At 41.2% G+C, this 19497-nt stretch overlaps 1 protein-coding gene across 1 annotated transcript; it reads left to right on the plus strand.

The window, feature by feature from the left end:
* Positions 1-44: 44 nt before the first annotated feature.
* On the plus strand, positions 45-16763 carry LOC149304008 (vomeronasal type-2 receptor 26-like). The gene is made up of 7 exons (XM_089480904.1): positions 45-248; positions 6383-6558; positions 7634-7919; positions 8632-9486; positions 10385-10612; positions 14494-14620; positions 15862-16763. The coding sequence occupies exons 1-7, from the start codon at positions 45-47 to the stop codon at positions 16761-16763; spliced, it is 2778 nt and encodes a 925-aa protein (XP_089337030.1).
* The last annotated feature ends 2734 nt before the right edge of the window (positions 16764-19497 follow it).

The following is a 19497-nucleotide window of genomic DNA, read 5'->3' on the forward strand; positions in this document are numbered from 1 at the left end:
AGAACAGATTCAAGGAATGAAAATTAAAAAAAACAGAATACAAGATGAGACTGTTTGCTGATGATGTGGTATACATTTTGGAAAATCCTTCAAATAGCATTAATCGTCTGGTCAACATACTTTTAGAATTTGAAAAGATTTCGGGACTCAAAGTAAATAGAGATAAGACCAATATGTTAACTAAGAATTTGAGTGAAGAAAGTATTAGATATTTGGAACAAAAGTCTGGATTCAAAGTGGAGAAGAAGGTGAAATATCTTGGTGTAACTCTAACCAATAGAAATACGGACCTATTCCATAATAATTATACTAAAGTTTGGAAAGAGATTGAGAAAGACTTGGATAGATGGGGAAAGATACAATTGTCATGGATGGGGAAGATTTCAACTGTGCAAATGTGTGTTCTGCCTAAGATCCTCTTTTTGTTCCAGACAATCCCAATATTACATACACTTAAACCACTAGATATGTGGCAAAATGCAATAATGAAATTCATATGGAACAAGAGGAAATCTAGAATAAGTAAAAAGATAATGTGTCATGAAAAAAACAGAGGTGGTTTAGGAGTACCAGATCTGAAGATATATTATTTCTCGGCAGTTTTGTGGTGGCTAATGGATTGGATATTGCTAGAAGATGACCAGTTGTTGAATCTAGAGCAGGGGTCGGTAACCAACAGCCCGCGGGCCTGATCCGGCCCGCGGGCACAGTGGGAGCAGCCCCAGGCTGGCCTTGCCACTGATTGCCGCTGGCAGCATGCTCCTTCCCCGGCCCTCTGGGACGGCCTCTGCCCTCCCAGAGGGGCGGGGGAAAGTGCTGGGGCCAGCGGCACGCTCCTTCCCCAGCCCTCTGGGACGGCCTCTGTCCTCCCAGAGGGGAGGGGGAAAGAGCTGGGGCCAGCGGCGCTCCCCTTCCCCCCGCCCTGTGGGGAAGCCTTGGCCCTCCCACAGGGCGGGGAGAGGCAGTGGGGCCGCGGGCCTGGGGAGAGGGAGGCGGGGGCCACCCTTGTCCTTCTCCCCAAGCCCGCGGTTGCTCCACAGCCGCGGGCCTGGGGAGAAGAAGGCGGGGGTCCCCCTCGTCTTTCTCCCCAAGCCCGCGGTTGCTAAACAGCCACGGGCCTGGGGAGAAGGAGGCGGGGGTCCCCCTCGTCTTTCTCCCCAAGCCCGCGGTTGCTAAACAGCCGCGAGCCTGGGGAGAAGGAGGCGGGGGTCCCCCTCGTCTTTCTCCCCAAGCCCGCGGTTGCTAAACAGCCGCGGGCCTGGGGAGAGGGAGGCAGGGGTCCCCCTCGTCCTTCTCCCCAAGCCAGCAGTTGCTCCACAGCCACGGGCCTGGGGAGAGGGAGGCGGGGGACATGCACTCTTTCTGCAGGCGAGACAGTGTGACTTTCCAAAGTGCATTTCTGTGTATTTTCAGTGCTTTTAATGAGAGTGGTTTCGGCAGTCCCCTTCGGCCAAAAGGGCCCCTTGGAGCCCGTTCGGCCGAAAGAAGGGGCCAAGGAGGAGAGGGCAGGCACACGCCTCCTCCTCCCCGAGGGGCTTTGGCTGCCCTGAGGTGTCCTTCGGAGAACACCTCAGGCCTGGCAAAGCCCCAAGGACAGGAGCAGGGGCCACGCGCCTGTTGCTCCTGCCCCTCACGGGCCCTTACTGGTCTCCAGATGTCTCTGAGAGGCAGCTGGGGGCCAAGGAAGGGCAGGAGGAGCAGGTGCGCGTCTGTCACCCCCTCTCCCAACCCCCCCCCCCCCCACTTCTAGATGTCTCTCAGACAGCTGGAGGTCGGGAAAGGGAGCAGAGAAAGTCCCATCCCCAGAGGGTGGAAGCTCTGCCCCCGGCATGCGGCCCCACCCCCAGAGGGTGGAAGCTCCCCCCCCCCCGATTCGGCCCCCCAGTTGTCTGAGGGACAGCAACCCGGTCCCCCGCTCAAAAAGGTTGCCTACCCCTGATCTAGAGGGAGAAAACTTAAGATTTGGGTTACATGGTTATTTATTTTACAATAAAGCCAAAATACATAGGGAGAGTAAACATCATATCCTAATAAGAGCAATGTTAAAAGTATGGGAAAAATTGAAACCAAGGCTGTGTAACCAAATTGTTCAAAGTTGTTCCCCACACGAGGCTTTCTTTGGTAGGGAGAGTATCCCAAGAAAGAAGTGGCTTAGATACTCAGATATAAATAAAGACACACAAGAGAAAACTGAATTTAAAACTCAGGAAGACTTACTAGCATCTGGTATTAACTGCCACTGGTACTTGTTTAGACAATTGAAAGAAAGATGGAAATTAGATATGTTGGAACCAGGTTTATTAAGGACAAAAACTGAATGGGAAGAAATAATGGGAAAAGGGAAGAAAAAGGCTATTGCTAGGTTTTACAAAATGATTCTTTACTGGAATACGGAGGAAGAGGTCATAAGACATAGTATGGTGAAATGTGCTCAAAATGTGGGGCACAGTATCCCATATAAAAGTTGGGAAAACATTTGGATTAAAGGATTAAAGAATACAGTTAATCAAGATCTGAAGGAACACGTTTATAAGATGACTTACAGATGGCATCTCCCTCCGCAAAGAATTGTATTAATACATAAAAATAACAACCCAGAATGCTGGAAGTGCTTAAAATCAATAGGGACCTACTACCATATGTGGTGGACCTGTGAAATAGCTAAACGATTTTGGTTAAATGTGTATTAAATAATTACTAAAGAACTAAACATCCAAATTTCATTTCTCCCAGAGGTATGTTTGCTAGGTTTGATTGAGGGAAACATGGGGAAAAATATGGCTAACTTTTGTTCTATTTGTTTACATGTGCCAGAATTGTTTATGCAAGATTTTGGAAATCGAATCAAGTTCCCTCTATGGAAAAATGGCTGATTAAAGTATTTGAGATGGCAGAACTGGACAGAATAACTTGCTGGATAAAAGAAAAAAACAAAGAATGTATAAAAGAAGAATGGGAACCTTTTTATCTCTATCTAAAAAGGAAATGGAATGATACTGTGTTGATCTGATGTAATTTACTGACATGTCTTATATAATAAGCAAGATTAGTACCCAAGTACCCATACCTTATACTGAATATCTGTAAATAAGAAGGGAAGAAGGGAAAGGTAGATAAAGTAAAACATTAAGTTTAGAGGAAAAAGAATTTTTAAGGGGAAATACAATACAACCCCTTCATAAACTTGCTAAAATGCCAAATGATAGAATCCATTTAGAAGTAATGAGAAAAAGAAGTTTACTTTTGTAGTTATAAAACTAAAGTAAATACTTTCCAGAATAGAGGGGAATAAGATCATGTTTTTCTTTGTACGATAAATCTTAAGGGAAACTTTTATGTTTTGATGAAGGGTCACTGTAGATAAAGACAAAAACTTAAGATAAAACAAAGAGAATAATTACTGGAAAAGTAGAGATTTCAGCAATGGGAAGTGCTGATGTATGTTATATGTTATTTTAGACATGTAATTGTAAAAGGTGTTATGTCATGTTGGATTTATGTCTATCAATGTGTTATGTAATTAGCCTATGTGTGTATGTGAGAAAAGCAAAAATTAAAAATTAAAAAAAAAAAAAACTATGGATGCTGGCCATGAAAGCCTTCGACTTCAGCACACAGGACTGTTTCACCTTAGCTCAGTTCTCACCACAGAGTTATTCTCCAAACAGGATTCAACAAAGTTACTTTTCTTTTATCAGGAAGCTCTTCTAAGCAAATGTGTTTATGGAGCCCAGTTGAAAGTCTACATTTTGAATGCCATGAAATGTGCAACTGCACTTGCAGAAGTAATTGTGGGATTACACAGGACAAAAGAGATAGCAACAGGTTGTTACAGTTCCTTGGTGAATGTCCTCTTTATCTTGTCCATTCTATTGCTTTCATATTGAGAATTGATGCTCTCTGTCTTGACTTCACAATTCTCTTCCTCCTGTGAACTCCTTCCCAACTCCTGTTCTACCAAGTGACAGCAACCCCTACCCCAACAGTTCTCTAATAAATAACTTAAGATGATCTTTTATTAAGGACTCCAGACCCCAGCTTCCATATAGGTTAACATGTACAGGTTAGCATCATGTTGGTTATTGCAACTACAGCAGACCCATTCAATTAACTGTTGAGTGGTCAGTCAACATGTAGGTGAATCCCATCAGTTCAGTGGGTACACTCCAGTCAAGACTAACAACAGGATTTTTGTCAAAGACAAAACCATTCCTCTTCCTCTCTGATAGACATCTCATATAGCATATAATGTGGCAGGGGTATTTGTCAGTTAAATGGAACTTCATTGGCCTTATTTTGTTCTGGGGCCAGAAAAATTCTGGATCTTCTGGTTCCAAAGTCTTGAGTTCAGTAGCTAACCCTCTGCTTTCTTGGGTGGTGGTTGAGAGTGGGGAAAGACAGGTTTAAAATGAAATTTTGGAATAGTGAGCTGGAAGAGATCCGTCATATCAGATCTCTTGATGCCTTTAAAAAGGTGATAAAAACTAATCTCTTCCGGTGGGCCTTCCCAGACTGATCTCTTAAAGAATTGATCAGTCCATCTGATCTACCTGTCCTCCCCCCTCCTCTTAATAGGGTCACTCTGGCTTAACCTTGTTGTAATGTACTGCACTGCTGTTGGGATTTTTATTTGAATTTTATGATTTTTTTGTCCTTTTAGGGAAGGAGGGAGGGTTGGAGGGTAGTAGTTAATAAGGGAATGCCTTTTGTATGCTTTATTATTGTATGCAATTGTTGGTTTTTTTGGTCTGCTGTTACCTGCCTCGATACACCAATAGGAAGAGGCGAGATACAAATAAACATTTTATTATTATTATTATTATTATTATTATTATTATTATATTTTTTCTGAAAATTCTTTCCAGTGCTCCTACACTCATTGCCCAAGTGTACCTCACACATGTAGATTTCTTCTGCCGTTCAAATAATTATTGATATATCAATGAACAAAAAAGAAATGACAAAATGCAATCAATAGTTAAGTGGCTCCTCCACCTGCATCATATAGTCGGTGGGAGAGGCAACTGTTTATCCAACATAGAGGTTTGCTGTAAAATTATGCAATATGGACCCAACCATGTTCTGATGTGGCATTAAGTGTGTTCTTCCTAGTGGTGGCTGCAGGCTTCTGGGTCAGAAGGGTAATGACTCCATGCTTGGTTTTAGCTCAAACTTAATCACCCAATGTTCTAATTTATTTTAATTTGAACCTATTTAAAGTTCATACTCAAATTTGGAGCAGACTCATCACCCCACTGACATGGAAGTCACAAGTCACCACTGTTCATCTTCTGCACTATCTCCACTGTGCTCATTGGTATGCTCCACTTTAGTTGTTCTACTGTCACACATTGGTGACTGCACCAAAATGACAATGTTGAACTTGTAGTACATACTATTTTATTTTTTAACTATTGATCTTTTTTAAAAAACCAACAACCTGTGCTCACTTTAGGAACTTTTCTTTCCTGGACCGATAAAAATATAAATTTATGATTTTCCTTTAATTTCAATTTAGCCGTTTGTCAATACCACAGATGTTTGACACTAGCAAGACAAAGTGTGTAATATTAATATGGCTTAATCCATGGCAAGCACCAGATCCCATCTGATTTTGGAATCTAAAGCAGGCCCAGTTAATCCTTGGACAGGGGCCCATCAAAGAATACTAGGTGCTGTAGGCAATATTTTAGGGGAAGTCAATGCCAAACCACCTCTGAGTACGCCTTGTCCACGAAAACTCTGTAAATTTCATGTGATCACTATAGGTCAGTAAGTAACTTGAAGGTGTATGCATACACACATACACACACACACACTATTGCAAATGAGGTCTTCCCATTAGATTTTCAAGCATTCCACTTTTTAAACATACAAGTAAATGTTTTGCAGACTTGTATCTAGTGTGCTCAAAGGTTCACTGTTTTCTGTAGGCATTTCCCAGATGTGGGCTACCTGTTTACTACTTATTCAGGTGGACCAGGCATGTTGTGTTGTGATATTTCTTCTATAATGTGACCAAGAAAGAAAGATAGTAAATATGTCATTATATCTTCTCTATAATTATCATATTAGCTATGATTGCTTATAGTACATCTCCAAATCCACAAGGGGTTTGTAGAAACACCAGCAAAAGTATAACCTAGCTCCATACACACAGTTAATATCTTCTGGTACTCCTCAGAGCTGAGGAGACAATCAAGGCTTTGTCTGTTTGTTCATTAATATGTTATGCTCTACAATTCTGGGCTTAAACCAAGTGAGGCAGTCATGTAGACACATTGAAACGACACTATGGAATCCAATCAATCAATATAAAGGAAGAAGACTTTCATGCAAGATTGTGCTGTTGATGGTGTGCTTATTCATTTTGCTGCCTCAGACAGTATGCTATGTCCCTGTTGTGAAATGCAATATTAGTGATCCTATTGCTATTCTTCACAAGTACGATCAGTTTGGAGATCTCAGCATTGCTGCCGTTGTTTCTCACATCTACAGATTTTCTAACCCAATGAGCTTCCAAAAACATCCCTCTGGAGAACTCGGTGGTCAACCGGTGTAAGTTCTTCATTTATTTACTTACAAGATTAATACAAGATGACCTCTCCTTAGCAGCCAAGATAACTAAACTGAGACTGTCTTAGAAGCCAAGATGACTAAAGTGAGATTGGACACATCATGAAAAGACACAGGTCATTAGAAAAGAAAATAATGCTAGTTAAAGAAGAGCCTATAAGAAAAGAGAAATACTATATTATGGGTGTATAGACCGAATCAAGTAAGACAAGGTCCTAAATGTGTCAAACCTGAGCAGGGCAGTTGATGACAGAGTGTTTTGGAAGCCTCACATTTGTAGGGTCATCATAAGTCAAAATCAAGTTGATGGCAATTAACAACAAGAAAGGCTGGTATTCTCCTTTTGAATCAAATGATTCTCAAGTTAGACTACAGTGGGTTATTATAACATATATCTTTCAAATAAATGCATAAATGCAGAATGTCTGAGCAGTCTTGTATTATAAATTTCATGATTTCTAATAACTGGAAATGCCTCATTAATGTTGATGTTTCATGAGTCAGGAAATGAATGACTCCACACTGTCTTATTTTCTCTAACCTTAGACAACCGATTAGAAGGTTAGAAATGGGCAGAGATTAAGTGAGCTACACTCATTTGTAAAGAAATCTAGGGGTCTTAATTTAGCCGTACCTAATTTCTTTGCTTGGGGTTAAATTCTGAGTGCCTTAGGCTGAATCACACTCAATTTCTTGAACCTGGTTTGGGCAACTGTGAATTGTGCATGCATCGACTGAGTAACAGGTGGCAGTATACAAAGGGATCTTGCAGCAGCTTTGAGACTAACTGTTCAGAAAAGGCTGTAGCATGTACTTTTGTAGATATGACTACTTCCTCAGATGCATAATGGATATTTTTCAAAGCAATGCCAGTATTTTTCGGGTGTTCAGAGAAGTAAAAAAGTGGAAAGTGCATGGAGAAATGTCATTTTGCACTTTCTTGGACCGTAGCCAAATAATCAATGTCATAATTATTGGATCTTTATTGAATTGAGATTTAGAAGTGTCCTCTTCTGAAGCAGATGTGCTGTAACACGACATGTGCCATTCAATGCAGAGTACTTTTTCAGACTTATCAGCACATTTCAGCCTTGGTATTTGCTGTAGAGGAGATTAATGAAAACTCCCAGATCTTACCCAACATCACCCTGGGCTTCAGCATCTATAATAGTCATTTCAGTCCAAGTTGGACTCATCTTGCATCCATGGAACTTCTCTCCTCAGGGAGGAGATTCACCCCTAACTACAAATGTAACTTGGAGAAAAACTCAATAGTAGCTATTGGGGGACCTGACATTTGTCTCCACATGACACCCACCCTGAGCCTCTATAAAATGCCACTGGTAAGTCGAGCATATGGAACATAGTTTGGGAATTTTATGGGTCATTTACAACCATCCCAGGAAGAAAAAATGGGGAAAAAAGGGCAGGGTGACAGACAGGATTGCTAAGGGTTGGAGTTTTGAGATCAGCCTGGGTAAAGGGACCTGTCACATACATTTGTTAGCAAACAAAGGGCCATCCATCACTTCTATGGGAGAAAATTTCTTAACTCAGGAGCAGCAACTAAGAGGGTCTGTCCCAAATCCCCATGAAATACACTTGTGATGGTGGCAGGATGGAGAGACACATTTCCTCTGAGGATCCCCCTATGGGCAAACTCATAGAGGGAGAACTCACAATGTTCTGGAGACATAGGACTATGGAGTTGGAAGAGACCACAAGGTCCAACCCCATTCTGCCATGCAGGAATTCACAATCAAAGCATCCCTGACTGATGGCTATCCAGCCTCTGTTTAAAAACCTCCAAAGTAAGCCAAGGGCAAAGGGAGAACGTGGGTGGAGGAGAAAGAAACTGGAACATTTTTGAAGTGGTTTAAACATTAAGACTGTCCTAATTAATCAGAGTAGTTGGAGGGTATGTGGTACCTTTGTCACTAGTTGAGCTTGAGAGGTTGTGCTCCAAAAACCAGTAACATTTCCAAGAACTGAATCTATTAGAGTTCAGAAACAGAATATACAAACCCTATTATTTATGTCCTCTGCTTTTTCCAGCTCACGTATGGCTCTGCTCCAGTAATGAACAATCCAACTGAGTCAGTTTTCTTTCAACAAATGTTTCCAAATGAGGTCCATCAGTACAGAGGGATTCTACAGTTACTGCTATATTTTAGGTGGACATGGATTGGTGTTCTTTCTGTGAATAATGACAATGGAGAAAGGTTTGAACGGGATGTGCTTCCCATGCTTTCCCAGCACGGTGTGTGCTTTGACTTCATAGGAAAATTCCTCTTAATGAATTTTTACAGTGACTTCCTCAATGTAATGGATGAAGGAACAGACATGTACAGAGTTGTCATGGAAAGCACAGCCAATGTGCTGGTCTTGTATGGTGAAATTCAGACTATGGCACTGTTCTGGACATTGCTCCAATTGCATGAAGTGGAGGATGATATACCAAAGAAGACAAAGATCTGGATTATGACTGCCCAGATGGATTTTGAATCAATTTCCGTTCAAAGAAACTGGAACATAGACTTCCTCCATGGAGCTATATCCTTTGCAGCTCCCTCAAAGAAAGTGTTAGGATTCCAGGAATTTCTTCGGATCAGAAATCCTGCTTCACAAGAACATGATGGTTTTATTAGGGATTTCTGGGAGCAGGCTTTCAATTGTCATTTCTTCAGCCCTGAAACCCAAGAGCAAACTGAGAGAACCTGCACTGGTAGGGAGAAGCTGGAGACTCTTCCTGCATCTACTTTTGAAATGACCATGTCTGGACACAGCTACAATGTGTACAATGCTGTCTACACTGTGGCACATGCTTTGCAGTCATTGCAGTCATCCAAACCCAAGCAGAGACCAGCAGTGAATAGGAGGCAAAAGCTTCAGAATCAAGAGCCATGGCAGGTAGCCTGTCCTGAGTAGACAAATATAGGGAGCGCTTCCTATTTGGGGTTGCAATGTTAGTGCCTGGACTATGTAGAAAGCTGGCTCTTTTAAGGAAGGGTGGGCATCATGAAGTTCAGGGGTCATATGGGGCTCTCAAGTCTGCTTTTGTAGCATACAATGTCTCCAGATTTTTCAAACGGCTCCTCCCCCCCCCCCCCCCACTGGCTAATAGTCTTTGATCTAATCTGCACTGTAGAAATAATGCAGTTTGATGCTGCTGTAACTGCCATGGCTTGATGTGATGGAAGTCTGAGATTTGTAGTTTTGTGAGATATTTCTGTCAGAGAGCTTTTGAAGTTGCATTCAATGCACCTTAAATTTAATGCATTGATGTATTACATGCATATTAAATCCATGGAGGACTTGCCAACTACTTCTGTACCCATGTGGTGTTCCTATTATATCACAGGAACTGCAGTGGGTTGAATGTTGCTGTTCTCGCTGTTGTTGTTCTTGCTGCTGCTATTGATACAACCGACAGCATTTCCAGTGCTTCTTTACTGTGTATGTTATGCCACTTCAAGTCAGCCCCATTTTATCATGGGTTTTACTTGGCAAGGTTATTCAAAGGTTTGCCATTGCCTTCTTCTTAGGCTGAGACAGTGTGAATGATCATCCCGTGGGTTTCCATGGCTCACCGGGCTTTTGAAACCTGGTCTCTCAGTGTCCTAACCCAGCATTCAAACCACTATACCACACTGGTTTATTCACTATTCAATACTATTATTACCCAGGACATTAATCCAAAGGGAGCTAATACTCTACCAAGAAGATCATAGGTATTCTCATCTATGGTGATCTATGCTTATTGTTTATTTACATCTTTTTTTAAATGTATCTCTTTCTTTCATCGTAGCTACACCGCTTCCTGAGAGGTGTCTCATTTAACAATAGTGCTGGGACAAGGATTTCCTTTGACCATAATGGGGAATTAGTTGCAGGATTTGATATTATTAATTGGGTGACATTCTCAAACCGATCCTTTCTTAGAGTCAAAGTTGGAAGTGTAGACCCCATGGGTCACAAAGACAGTATGCTCCATATTTCAGAGAATGCCATCATATGGCCCAGCTGGTTTAACCAGGTAAGAGCTGCATTCTTGTGTCTCCTTTTGTTTCACAGTAGTTCAAAGAGGGTTCGTCATTCAAGCATTATTTTTAGTTCCACTCCTGGGTCAGACTCAGTGCTAAATATGTCTTTCCCAAGTGTTGTAGCTACCTCCATAAGGCGAGAAGAACCAGAGAGATTTAGCTCTGTTCATGGTACAGAGATAAGGGATATTTCTCCTTTCTAGGAATATATATATATTTGGGGTATTTTCTTCTTTTGAGTAATTTTCTTCCCACTGCAAAAGAATCTGAACACTGCACAATCTTGAAGATTATTGTCAGTTTGGGACTCATTCTATATAAAATACGCACACACTATTTTCCCACAGAAGATGGCATGTGCAAATTTTGTAGAGAATAACTCCCAAACTGTGAAGATTCTTGCAGCCCAGGATTCTTTTTGTGAGGGCTTCTCAGCACTTGAGAAACATGTTTTTGACCAACTGAAAGATATAGTCTTGTTAGTCTCTGGAATCAGTATACAGACAGATCTTGTAGCAGCTTTAAGACTAACTGAAAGAAAGAACAGCATAAGCTTTCATCAATTTCAGTCTATTTCCTCAGATGCATTTTGACCATTTTATGAATATTTTTAAATATTCTTTCCATCCCTAGTGCTCTCTGCATATTATACATTTCTTATAAGGACCACCTCCAATGACTAAAATTAGAGAAATAAACCCTTGTTCTATGGATGCATACTACATGTCACAAGAACAGATTGAACAGCTTGGATGTAAACTACATATTAAGAAAATATGAAAGATTTTAAAGTTTTAAAACTGGGGCTGCAACCTTGCATACTGTATACTTACCTGGAAATAGATATCCCAGTGGGACATACTGTTAAAGAGACTTGTCTATATGACTCTTGCATATATTTCTGTCTCTGCAAATTACTGAAGCTTTGTGAACATTTTGGCTCTGAGTCATCCATATTGCAAGGGTGCAATATTGCAAGCCACACTGAAGAAAGAGGGATTTGTTCCTAAGGAAAATTCACAGAGTCCTTTGGATAGCCTGTCTTTACTGGAGAATCAATTATCAACTTGAGATGTATCTGCACTTTAGAAATAATACAGTTTGATATCACTTTAACTGCCATGGTTCCAGTCTGTAGAATCCTGGGCTTTGGAATTTTCAGAGGCACCAGCACTTTTTGGCAGAGAAGGCCAAAAACCTTGTAAAACTACAAATCCCAAAACTCTGTAGGATGGAACCATGGCAGTTAAAGTGATGTCAAGCTGCATTATTTCTACAGTATAGATGCGCCCTAAAAACTCAGCTTTAGCAGCTGCCATCCACATTCCAAGGTTTTGGAACGGGTTGTTTATTCTCGCTGTCTTGAGTTTCTTGAAGCCAACTCCATCCTCGATCCCTTTCAGTCTGGTTTCCGCCCAAGGCATTCTACTGAGACAGCTCTCACTAAGATTTCGAATGACCTTTTACAGGCCAAGGCTAGTGGCCTTTACTCTGTTCTCATCCTTCTTGATTTGTCTGCTGCCTTTGACACTGTTGATCACTGTCTTCTAGTTGATATACTTTCTGACCTTGGGTTCTCAGACTCTGTTCTTGACTGGTTTAGATCTTACTTGTCTGGCAGATCTTTTGCAGTAGTTGCAGGGGGCCAGACTTCTTCTCCTGTTCCCTTATCTGTTGGAGTTCCCCAGGGCTCTGTTCTGGGTCCCCTTCTGTTTTCTCTCTACACACTGTCCTTAGGAAAACTCATTAGCACTCTTGGCTTTTCCTACCATCTGTATGCCGATGACACCCAGCTGTATCTTTCCACCCCTGACCTTTCTCCAAGGCTTGAACAGCAAGTTTCGTCTTGCCTCACAGCTGTCTCGCAGTGGATGCGCCATTGGCGTTTGAAGCTCAACATGTCCAAGACTGAGCTTCTTGTCTTTCCTCCTAAGCCCACCCTTCAACACTCCTTTTCTGTCTCTGTGGACAACATTTCTATTCAACCCGTCCAGCAAGCCAGCAGTCTTGGTTTTATCTTTGATTCTTCTCTGTCGTGTATCCCTCAGATCCAGACCACAGCCAAGGCTTGTCGATTCTTTTTGTACAATATCGCTAAAATCCGACCTTATCTCTCCGCCTCTACTGCCAAGATCCTGGTCCATGCCCTAGTGGTCTCACGACTTGATTACTGTAACGTCCTCCTGGCTGGGCTTCCTCTTTCTCACCTCCGTCCTTTAATCTCTGTTCAGCATTCAGCTGCACGCATTATCACTTCCACCCACCGCGCTGACCACATCTCTCCTGTGTTGGCATCCCTTCACTGGCTCCCCCTCCCTTTCCACATTCAGTATAAGCTCCTGCTGTCGACATTTAAAGCCCTCCATGGACTGGCCCCTCCTTACTTATCAGACCTTCTTTCTCCTCACCTTCCCACCAGGGCCCTCCGTTCTGGTAGTCAAGGTCTGCTGTCCCAGCCCAGGATTTCCTCTGCCCCATCCCGGATTTGCCCCTTTTCACTTGCTGCCCCTCACTCCTGGAACCTTCTTCCCCCACAAGCAAGAGCCATCACTTCTTTAACCAGCTTCAAAACGGAGTTGAAAACCATCCTGCTCAGAGAAGCCTTCCCAGGCATTGCATAATTGTTGCTTACTACCTGTTTATCAAACCATTTCCTGTATTGCTATGTACTGTATATGCATTATCCTACTTGAGAGTATGTATTTTCCCTGGAAGATTAACCATCCATTATGAAACCAAGCCCTCCCTCCAGTCCATCTGCCTTGGTCCAGGCCTCGGAGGTAGAGAGGAACTGCTGGACCTCTTACCCTTTCCCTCCACCACTCCCTTCTCCTTCTGTGTCATGTCTTTTTAGATTGTAAGCCCGAGGGCAGGGATCCGTCTAGCTAAAAAGATTGCATGTACAGCGCTGTGTAAATTTACAGCACTTCATAAATAAAGGTTAATAATAATAATAACATTAGGTTACAGCCGGGCTGTACAGCCATTGGGGAAATGTGGACACACTGGCATTTTAAGAAAAAGCGCAGGTCATTACTAGAGATGGCATCTTGCTGAGGTATTATGGTAGTGTTACTCTTAAGAATGCTAGAATTCAAAGATATAGCTGTGTTAGTCTGTAGAATAGCCTGTAAAGCATCTGAGGGAGTAGACTGAAGTCCACGAAAGCTCATGCTGCCACCTTCTTTATTTCAGTTGGTCTGAAAGGTGCTACAAGATCTCTCTTGATAAAGCTGTTGGCTGTGCTCTTTACACATTTGTGTAAGGTAGTTTCCAGTGCCCCATTCACCTGCAATGCAATGGACTGGCTTAAAGACCAGTCAGCATGCAGGCACCATTCTTCATGATGACAGTTCTCCACTCCTATGAGAGCAATAACATTAACAGGAATGGAACCAAAATGGCCATCACTGTTCTTGCCATTTATTTAAATATGCATATAGAAATATATGATCTATTGCTGTTGACCAGGATCTCAGTCCATAAATTTCCCGCTCTAGGAGTGTGGTGTCAGTCCCAAATTTTTGGGAGTGACCCCTTCTTTATGTGAGGGTCACTGCATTCTATGCATGAGAGCGTTCTCTCTTCTTCTCTTCCTGTTTTGCTACAATAGTCAGAATACTTTAGCCAGTATAGCCATTGCTCATGTTGGCTGCGGGGTTCTAATAGTTCTAGTCCAAAAAAGGAATTTTTTCCATTCTCAGGTTTTCTTTGAAAAGGTGATATCATTAAACTATGAAATGCCATCCATCCATCCATCCATCCATCCATCCATCCATCCCTTCCTTAATTATACATTCCCCGTTAAGACACATTCTGTCAAAGTATCTTCCTCCACCATGTTAAAATAGTCTCCTTCTTTGCTTATGGGCAGGTACAACCTCTTTCTTTGTGCAATGACAACTGCCATTTAGGCCACAGTAAGTCAAAGAAGGAAGAAAAACCATTTTGCTGCTATGATTGTTTACCATGTCCAGAAGGGAAGATCTCAAACCAGACAGGTAAGAGGGGTTGTATACAGAATGTATGACAGTTATTTGCTGTGATCTAACATGTGCACATTACTGTACGTGAATACGCTCTTCCCTGATAACCCTCATTGGGATTGATTAAAAATCTTGCATTGCTTTTTGGGCGATAGATAAACAAAAAGTAGCTAAACTGTACAATCTCTTTTGGAAAAGGAATTTAGAACAAGAACTGATCAAGCCAACAATGATAAAGTGGGTGCAAGCTGTAGGATACATTATAGATCTAGAGAAATGGGGAAAGGCTTGGAAATATACTAACAAATTTAGAGCATCCCAAAATCTAAAGGAGAACTACTTCAAAATCATAAACAGGTAGTATCTTTCATCATGGGCAATAAATCAAATTGACACATCAGGCTTGGAGATACCAAGCAGGGAACACCACTGTTTTTCATACTTGGTAACAGAAGGTAGATTAATTATAACAAAGAATTGGAAATCTAAAGAGGAATTTTAGGTGAAAGATTGATTTGAGAAAATAAAGAGATGATGGAGATGGGCCGATTAATGAATTTAATACATGACAAACCATAAGATTTGACTGAAAAGGAGCTGCAACCAATTATAAGTTATGTATACAAAAAAAAAAAAAAAAAAAAAAAAAAAAAAAAAAAAAAAACAATAATGCCAAGTATTGCATGGAAAATATATAGACAGATAGTAAAGGTTAATTAAGAAAGACCTAGATAAAAAGTTGAAATAATGAAGATCGAGATAAGGGTCAGAAAAACTAGATAAGACTAGATAAGATAAAACTAGATAAGATAAGATAGATAAAAAAGGTAGCAGATGGCTAGGAGAAGACAAGAAGAAAAGGAAGTATAATGGTGAAAGGATAATAATGTATTAGTAGATATGTGTTTTTTCTATGTGTGTATATTTTATGTATTAAAATGAAAATAAATGCAGGGAAAAAAGCTTGCATTGAAGTTAAAATGGGGTCAAACGGCATTAAATCTGCAATGTGACAGCAGCCAAAGAGAATCCGAATGAAAAGATGACATTCAACATGTTCAGCAGCCTCAAGACTTAGGGCTGGAAAGACTATTAAGAAATATCCTTCATTATGGATGTTTGGGAATGGGAATGTGATTGAGTGAGACGGCAGCATGTTTGCATTCCAGATTTGGACATTTTCAGCATGGCATTCAGTGTGAACACTATGAAGACTACTTGAAGCATTGTCATGCAACCCAGGTTTTCTTTTTCAGACATGAGCGACTGTTTTCAATGCCCAGAAGATAGCTATGCAAACCACAACCGGAATTTATGCATTCCAAAAAATATAACTTGCTTGACATATGGAGAACCGTTGGGGATTAGCTTGGCCCTTTTTGTGTTTGCTTTCTCTTCCCTCACAGTTTCAGTGCTTGGAGTCTTCATTAAATATCGGGAAACACCAATTGTCAAAGCCAACAACCGGAGCCTCACATACCTTCTTCTCAACTCACTATTGCTATCCTTCCTTTGTGTTTTGCTATTTATTGGACAACCTGATAAATTCACATGTCTCGTTCGACAACCAATTTTTGGCATCATCTTCTCAGTGGCCGTTTCTTGTGTCTTGGCAAAAACCATTACTGTGGTCCTAGCTTTCCTGGCCACGAAACCAGGGTCAAGCATGAAGAAATGGGTGGGGAGAAGGATAGCCAGCTCCATTGTTATTTCTGGCTCCATTATCCAAGCCATGATTTGTACACTATGGCTGTCCCTTTCTCCTCCATTCCCAAATTCTGACATGCATTTGATGCCTCAAGAAATAGTATTGGGATGTGATGAAGGGTCAGCTGCTATGTTCTACGCTGTCTTGGGTTTTTTGGGATTTCTAGCTATGGTCAGCTTCACTGTTGCTTTTCTAGCTAGAAAACTGCCAGATAGTTTTAATGAAGCCAAGTTTATCACCTTCAGCATGTTGGTTTTCTGCAGCGTTTGGGTGTCTTTTCTTCCTACCTATCTCAGCACGAAGGGGAAATACATGGTGGTTGTGGAGATTTTTTCAATCTTGGCCTCTAGTGCTGGTTTGCTGGTTTGCATCTTTTTCCCCAAATGCTTTATCATTGTGGTGAGGCCTGAGCTGAACAACAAGCAGCAGTTAATGATAAGAAGGTACTGAACTTACGAAAGACTACTTTGAACCACAAGCACAGTGAAATCCTATGGCAGCTGTGACAAAAGAAAGTTCAGTTTAGTCCTGGTGCCCAATATGGGGAATGCAATTTCCAAGGGTCATGTCACATTAGTCACTCTTTGTTAGCAATGTGGCATCCATTGGTAAACAAGTCCGGTTTTCCTCCTGTGAAGTTTAGTCATGTTGACATATATCTAGACAGTGTTCTGCAATGGCTTCTTAGATTTACCCCCAGTCTCAGCTCTAGGGTGCAAATGTGGCTGATACTGTAGAGTTCACCTAGGAGTTCATTTATTTTTGGGAACTCATACGTGAAAATAATCTTGAGGATTATTCCCCATATCACAACAGAGAATCATGTATGTTTTATTGCAAATACAAAAGATTGGAAAGAACAGAGGGAAAGGAGGGAGAGAGGAAGGGAGGGAAGAAGGAAAAATGATAGAAAGGAAAATAGGAAAGGGAAGGAATGAAATAGGAAAAAAGGAAGGAAAAAAGGAGGGAGGGAGGGAAGCACTTAGAATATAATTATAGGTTAGGCATAGACATTAATATGGGATGAAAACCACCTAAATCCTCTTGATTCCTCAAACTAGAATAGGTCCATTGAATCAACAGATAACAATTAATTCATTGTTTTTTGTGGGTTTTTCGCTGTATGTGGCCATGTTCTATAAGAGTTTCTTCCTGACGTTTCGTCAGCATCTGTAGCTGGCATCTTCAGAGAATGCTTAGTAGGGGATATGATCAGGCTAAAATATCTATTAAACAATGTTTCACTGATATAGAACACCAAATGAATATACCTAGGGCCTCCTTTATTTCCAGTGAAAATATCTGATATTTTACAGCTTTTATGGCACATATAAGTAATGTAGAAGTGCCCATACACCATAATGCTTTCACCTTGGTTTGATCTTGTGTTCTTTCTTCATCTGTCCTTCAAGGTTGCTATAGGAAGTTCCCATAACTGGAAAGGCACTGTCCTTGTGGTTCTGGTCAAATAGAGTCAGTGGAACATGTACTTTTTCAGTGTCTACAGTAAAGACATCTGCACCCTACATTTATTTTGCCAATACAGTGCTACCTCGGGTTACGAAATTAATTCGTTCCGCGGCGCCGTTCGTAACCCGATAAATTTCGCAACCCGAAAAGGCGCTGGAAAGCCGCTGGAAAGCTGCTAGCCGCGCTTCACATTTGAATTTCGCGCCGAAAATTTTTTCGTAACCCGAAAAAAATCTTCGTAACCCGGAACAGTTTTTTCAAATCTAACTTTTTCGTACCCCGGAAATTTCGTAACGCGGTCAATTCGTATCCCGGGGTACCACTGTACTTCACAAACATTCAGGATGTTCAGAGTAGCATTTTGTTACCTTGTCGCTGTCAGATATTAATCCTACTATAACTCATAAAGTAGTAAAATATTGTGCAGCAGCAATTAAAATCTGACAGGTGATGACTTGCACATCGGATTAGTAATTGAACATCTAGTTGGGCTTTGTCAGTTCTGTCCAGATGATTATCTGTATTTGTATATATTTATTTTATATGTATTTTACTTCTTTTATGAGTTTTGTTATTGTATATAGTATTTTGCATGGTGTATTTTATTGTTCTTATGCTGCTCTGTACCATAATAAATCTTTATCCTCTCAGTGAATGGTGGATGATGAGCGTTTGCCTTTCTACTCTTGAAATATAAATCACCTTACCACAAGAGAAAGTGCAATGTTACATCTAAAGTGCACCACGTTCAACCCTAGATCCAATGGTTGGAGGGATAAAGGGCACAATGGATGTTTCTCTCTGGCGGTAGGAAAGAGCATAGCAACACTGGGACATGTCTTCCATGCACAGAGGCCCTGACGGAAGTTTGCAGGTGCTGTTATTTGTTCAAACACACATTGTGCATTGAAGTCTCAAGTGAACTAATTCATTCTTCATAGAGACAAGATATTATTCTCACAAATTTCCCCCCTCAAATAAATGAAACAAAGTCATAAGCTTTTCCAACGATCCTATCCTAGTCACAGGTTTTCCATCTCTGAGTTTTTGGTGCAGACTTGTGTTTTCCTCTCATTGTAAATTCAAGCTGCACAGGTTTTTCTTAGCTCTGCAAGGAGTAATATTCTCTGTACAAGCCAGCTTCTTTAAAAAGCCTCTTGCATATGAGATAGAGAGATGGAAAGCCCTAGGTCCACACATTCTGAAAAACCGTATGTCTCCATATGAACCTAACAAAATCTTAAGATCCAGAGGAGCTGGCTTTCACTTACTTCCACCACCATCATAGACTCATTTGGTGAGGATATGGGAGAAAGCCTTCACAGTGACCTTCTGCAGGAGGCTAGGTTGGCTCTCTGCCTCTTTTCATTTTGATAGCAAGCAAAGATGCTTTTGTTCAGGCCTTTAATGTATTGGGGGGGGTCTTTTTTATTTATTTTTCTTTTGTAGGCTTTTAAAATTATTTTATGCTTTTTAATATGATGATTTTTAACCGTGTTTAAAATTTTATCATGTTTTAGCTGATTCTTTTTGTGAGCCACCTGGGGTTCCTCTTTGGGAGAAGGCTGTTTTTTTTTTGTTGTTGTATGCCTTTAAGTTGTTTCTGACTGATGGAGACCCTAGGGTGAACTTATCCCTGGGTTGAAAGTATGCAACTCACCCAAGGTCATCTAGTAGGTATCTGTGGCCAAGCAGGGAACTGACCCCTTATCTC

Source organism: Sceloporus occidentalis, unplaced genomic scaffold (assembly GCF_023333645.1).
Source record: "Sceloporus occidentalis isolate IW3139 unplaced genomic scaffold, rSceOcc1.0.p SCAF_14, whole genome shotgun sequence".
NCBI lineage: Eukaryota > Metazoa > Chordata > Lepidosauria > Squamata > Phrynosomatidae > Sceloporus > Sceloporus occidentalis.

What these genes read in the sequence shown, in the direction of transcription:
- LOC149304008 (XM_089480904.1), top strand. Translation starts at nt 45, where the DNA reads ATGAGACTGTTTGCTGATGATGTGGTATACATTTTGGAAAATCCTTCA. An exon ending in GAACTCGGTGGTCAACCGGT is followed by an intron (nt 6,559 to 7,633) that starts GTAAGTTCTTCA and finishes CATTCAATGCAG; the next exon opens with AGTACTTTTTCAGACTTATC. An exon ending in GGCCCAGCTGGTTTAACCAG is followed by an intron (nt 10,613 to 14,493) that starts GTAAGAGCTGCA and finishes GCTTATGGGCAG; the next exon opens with GTACAACCTCTTTCTTTGTG.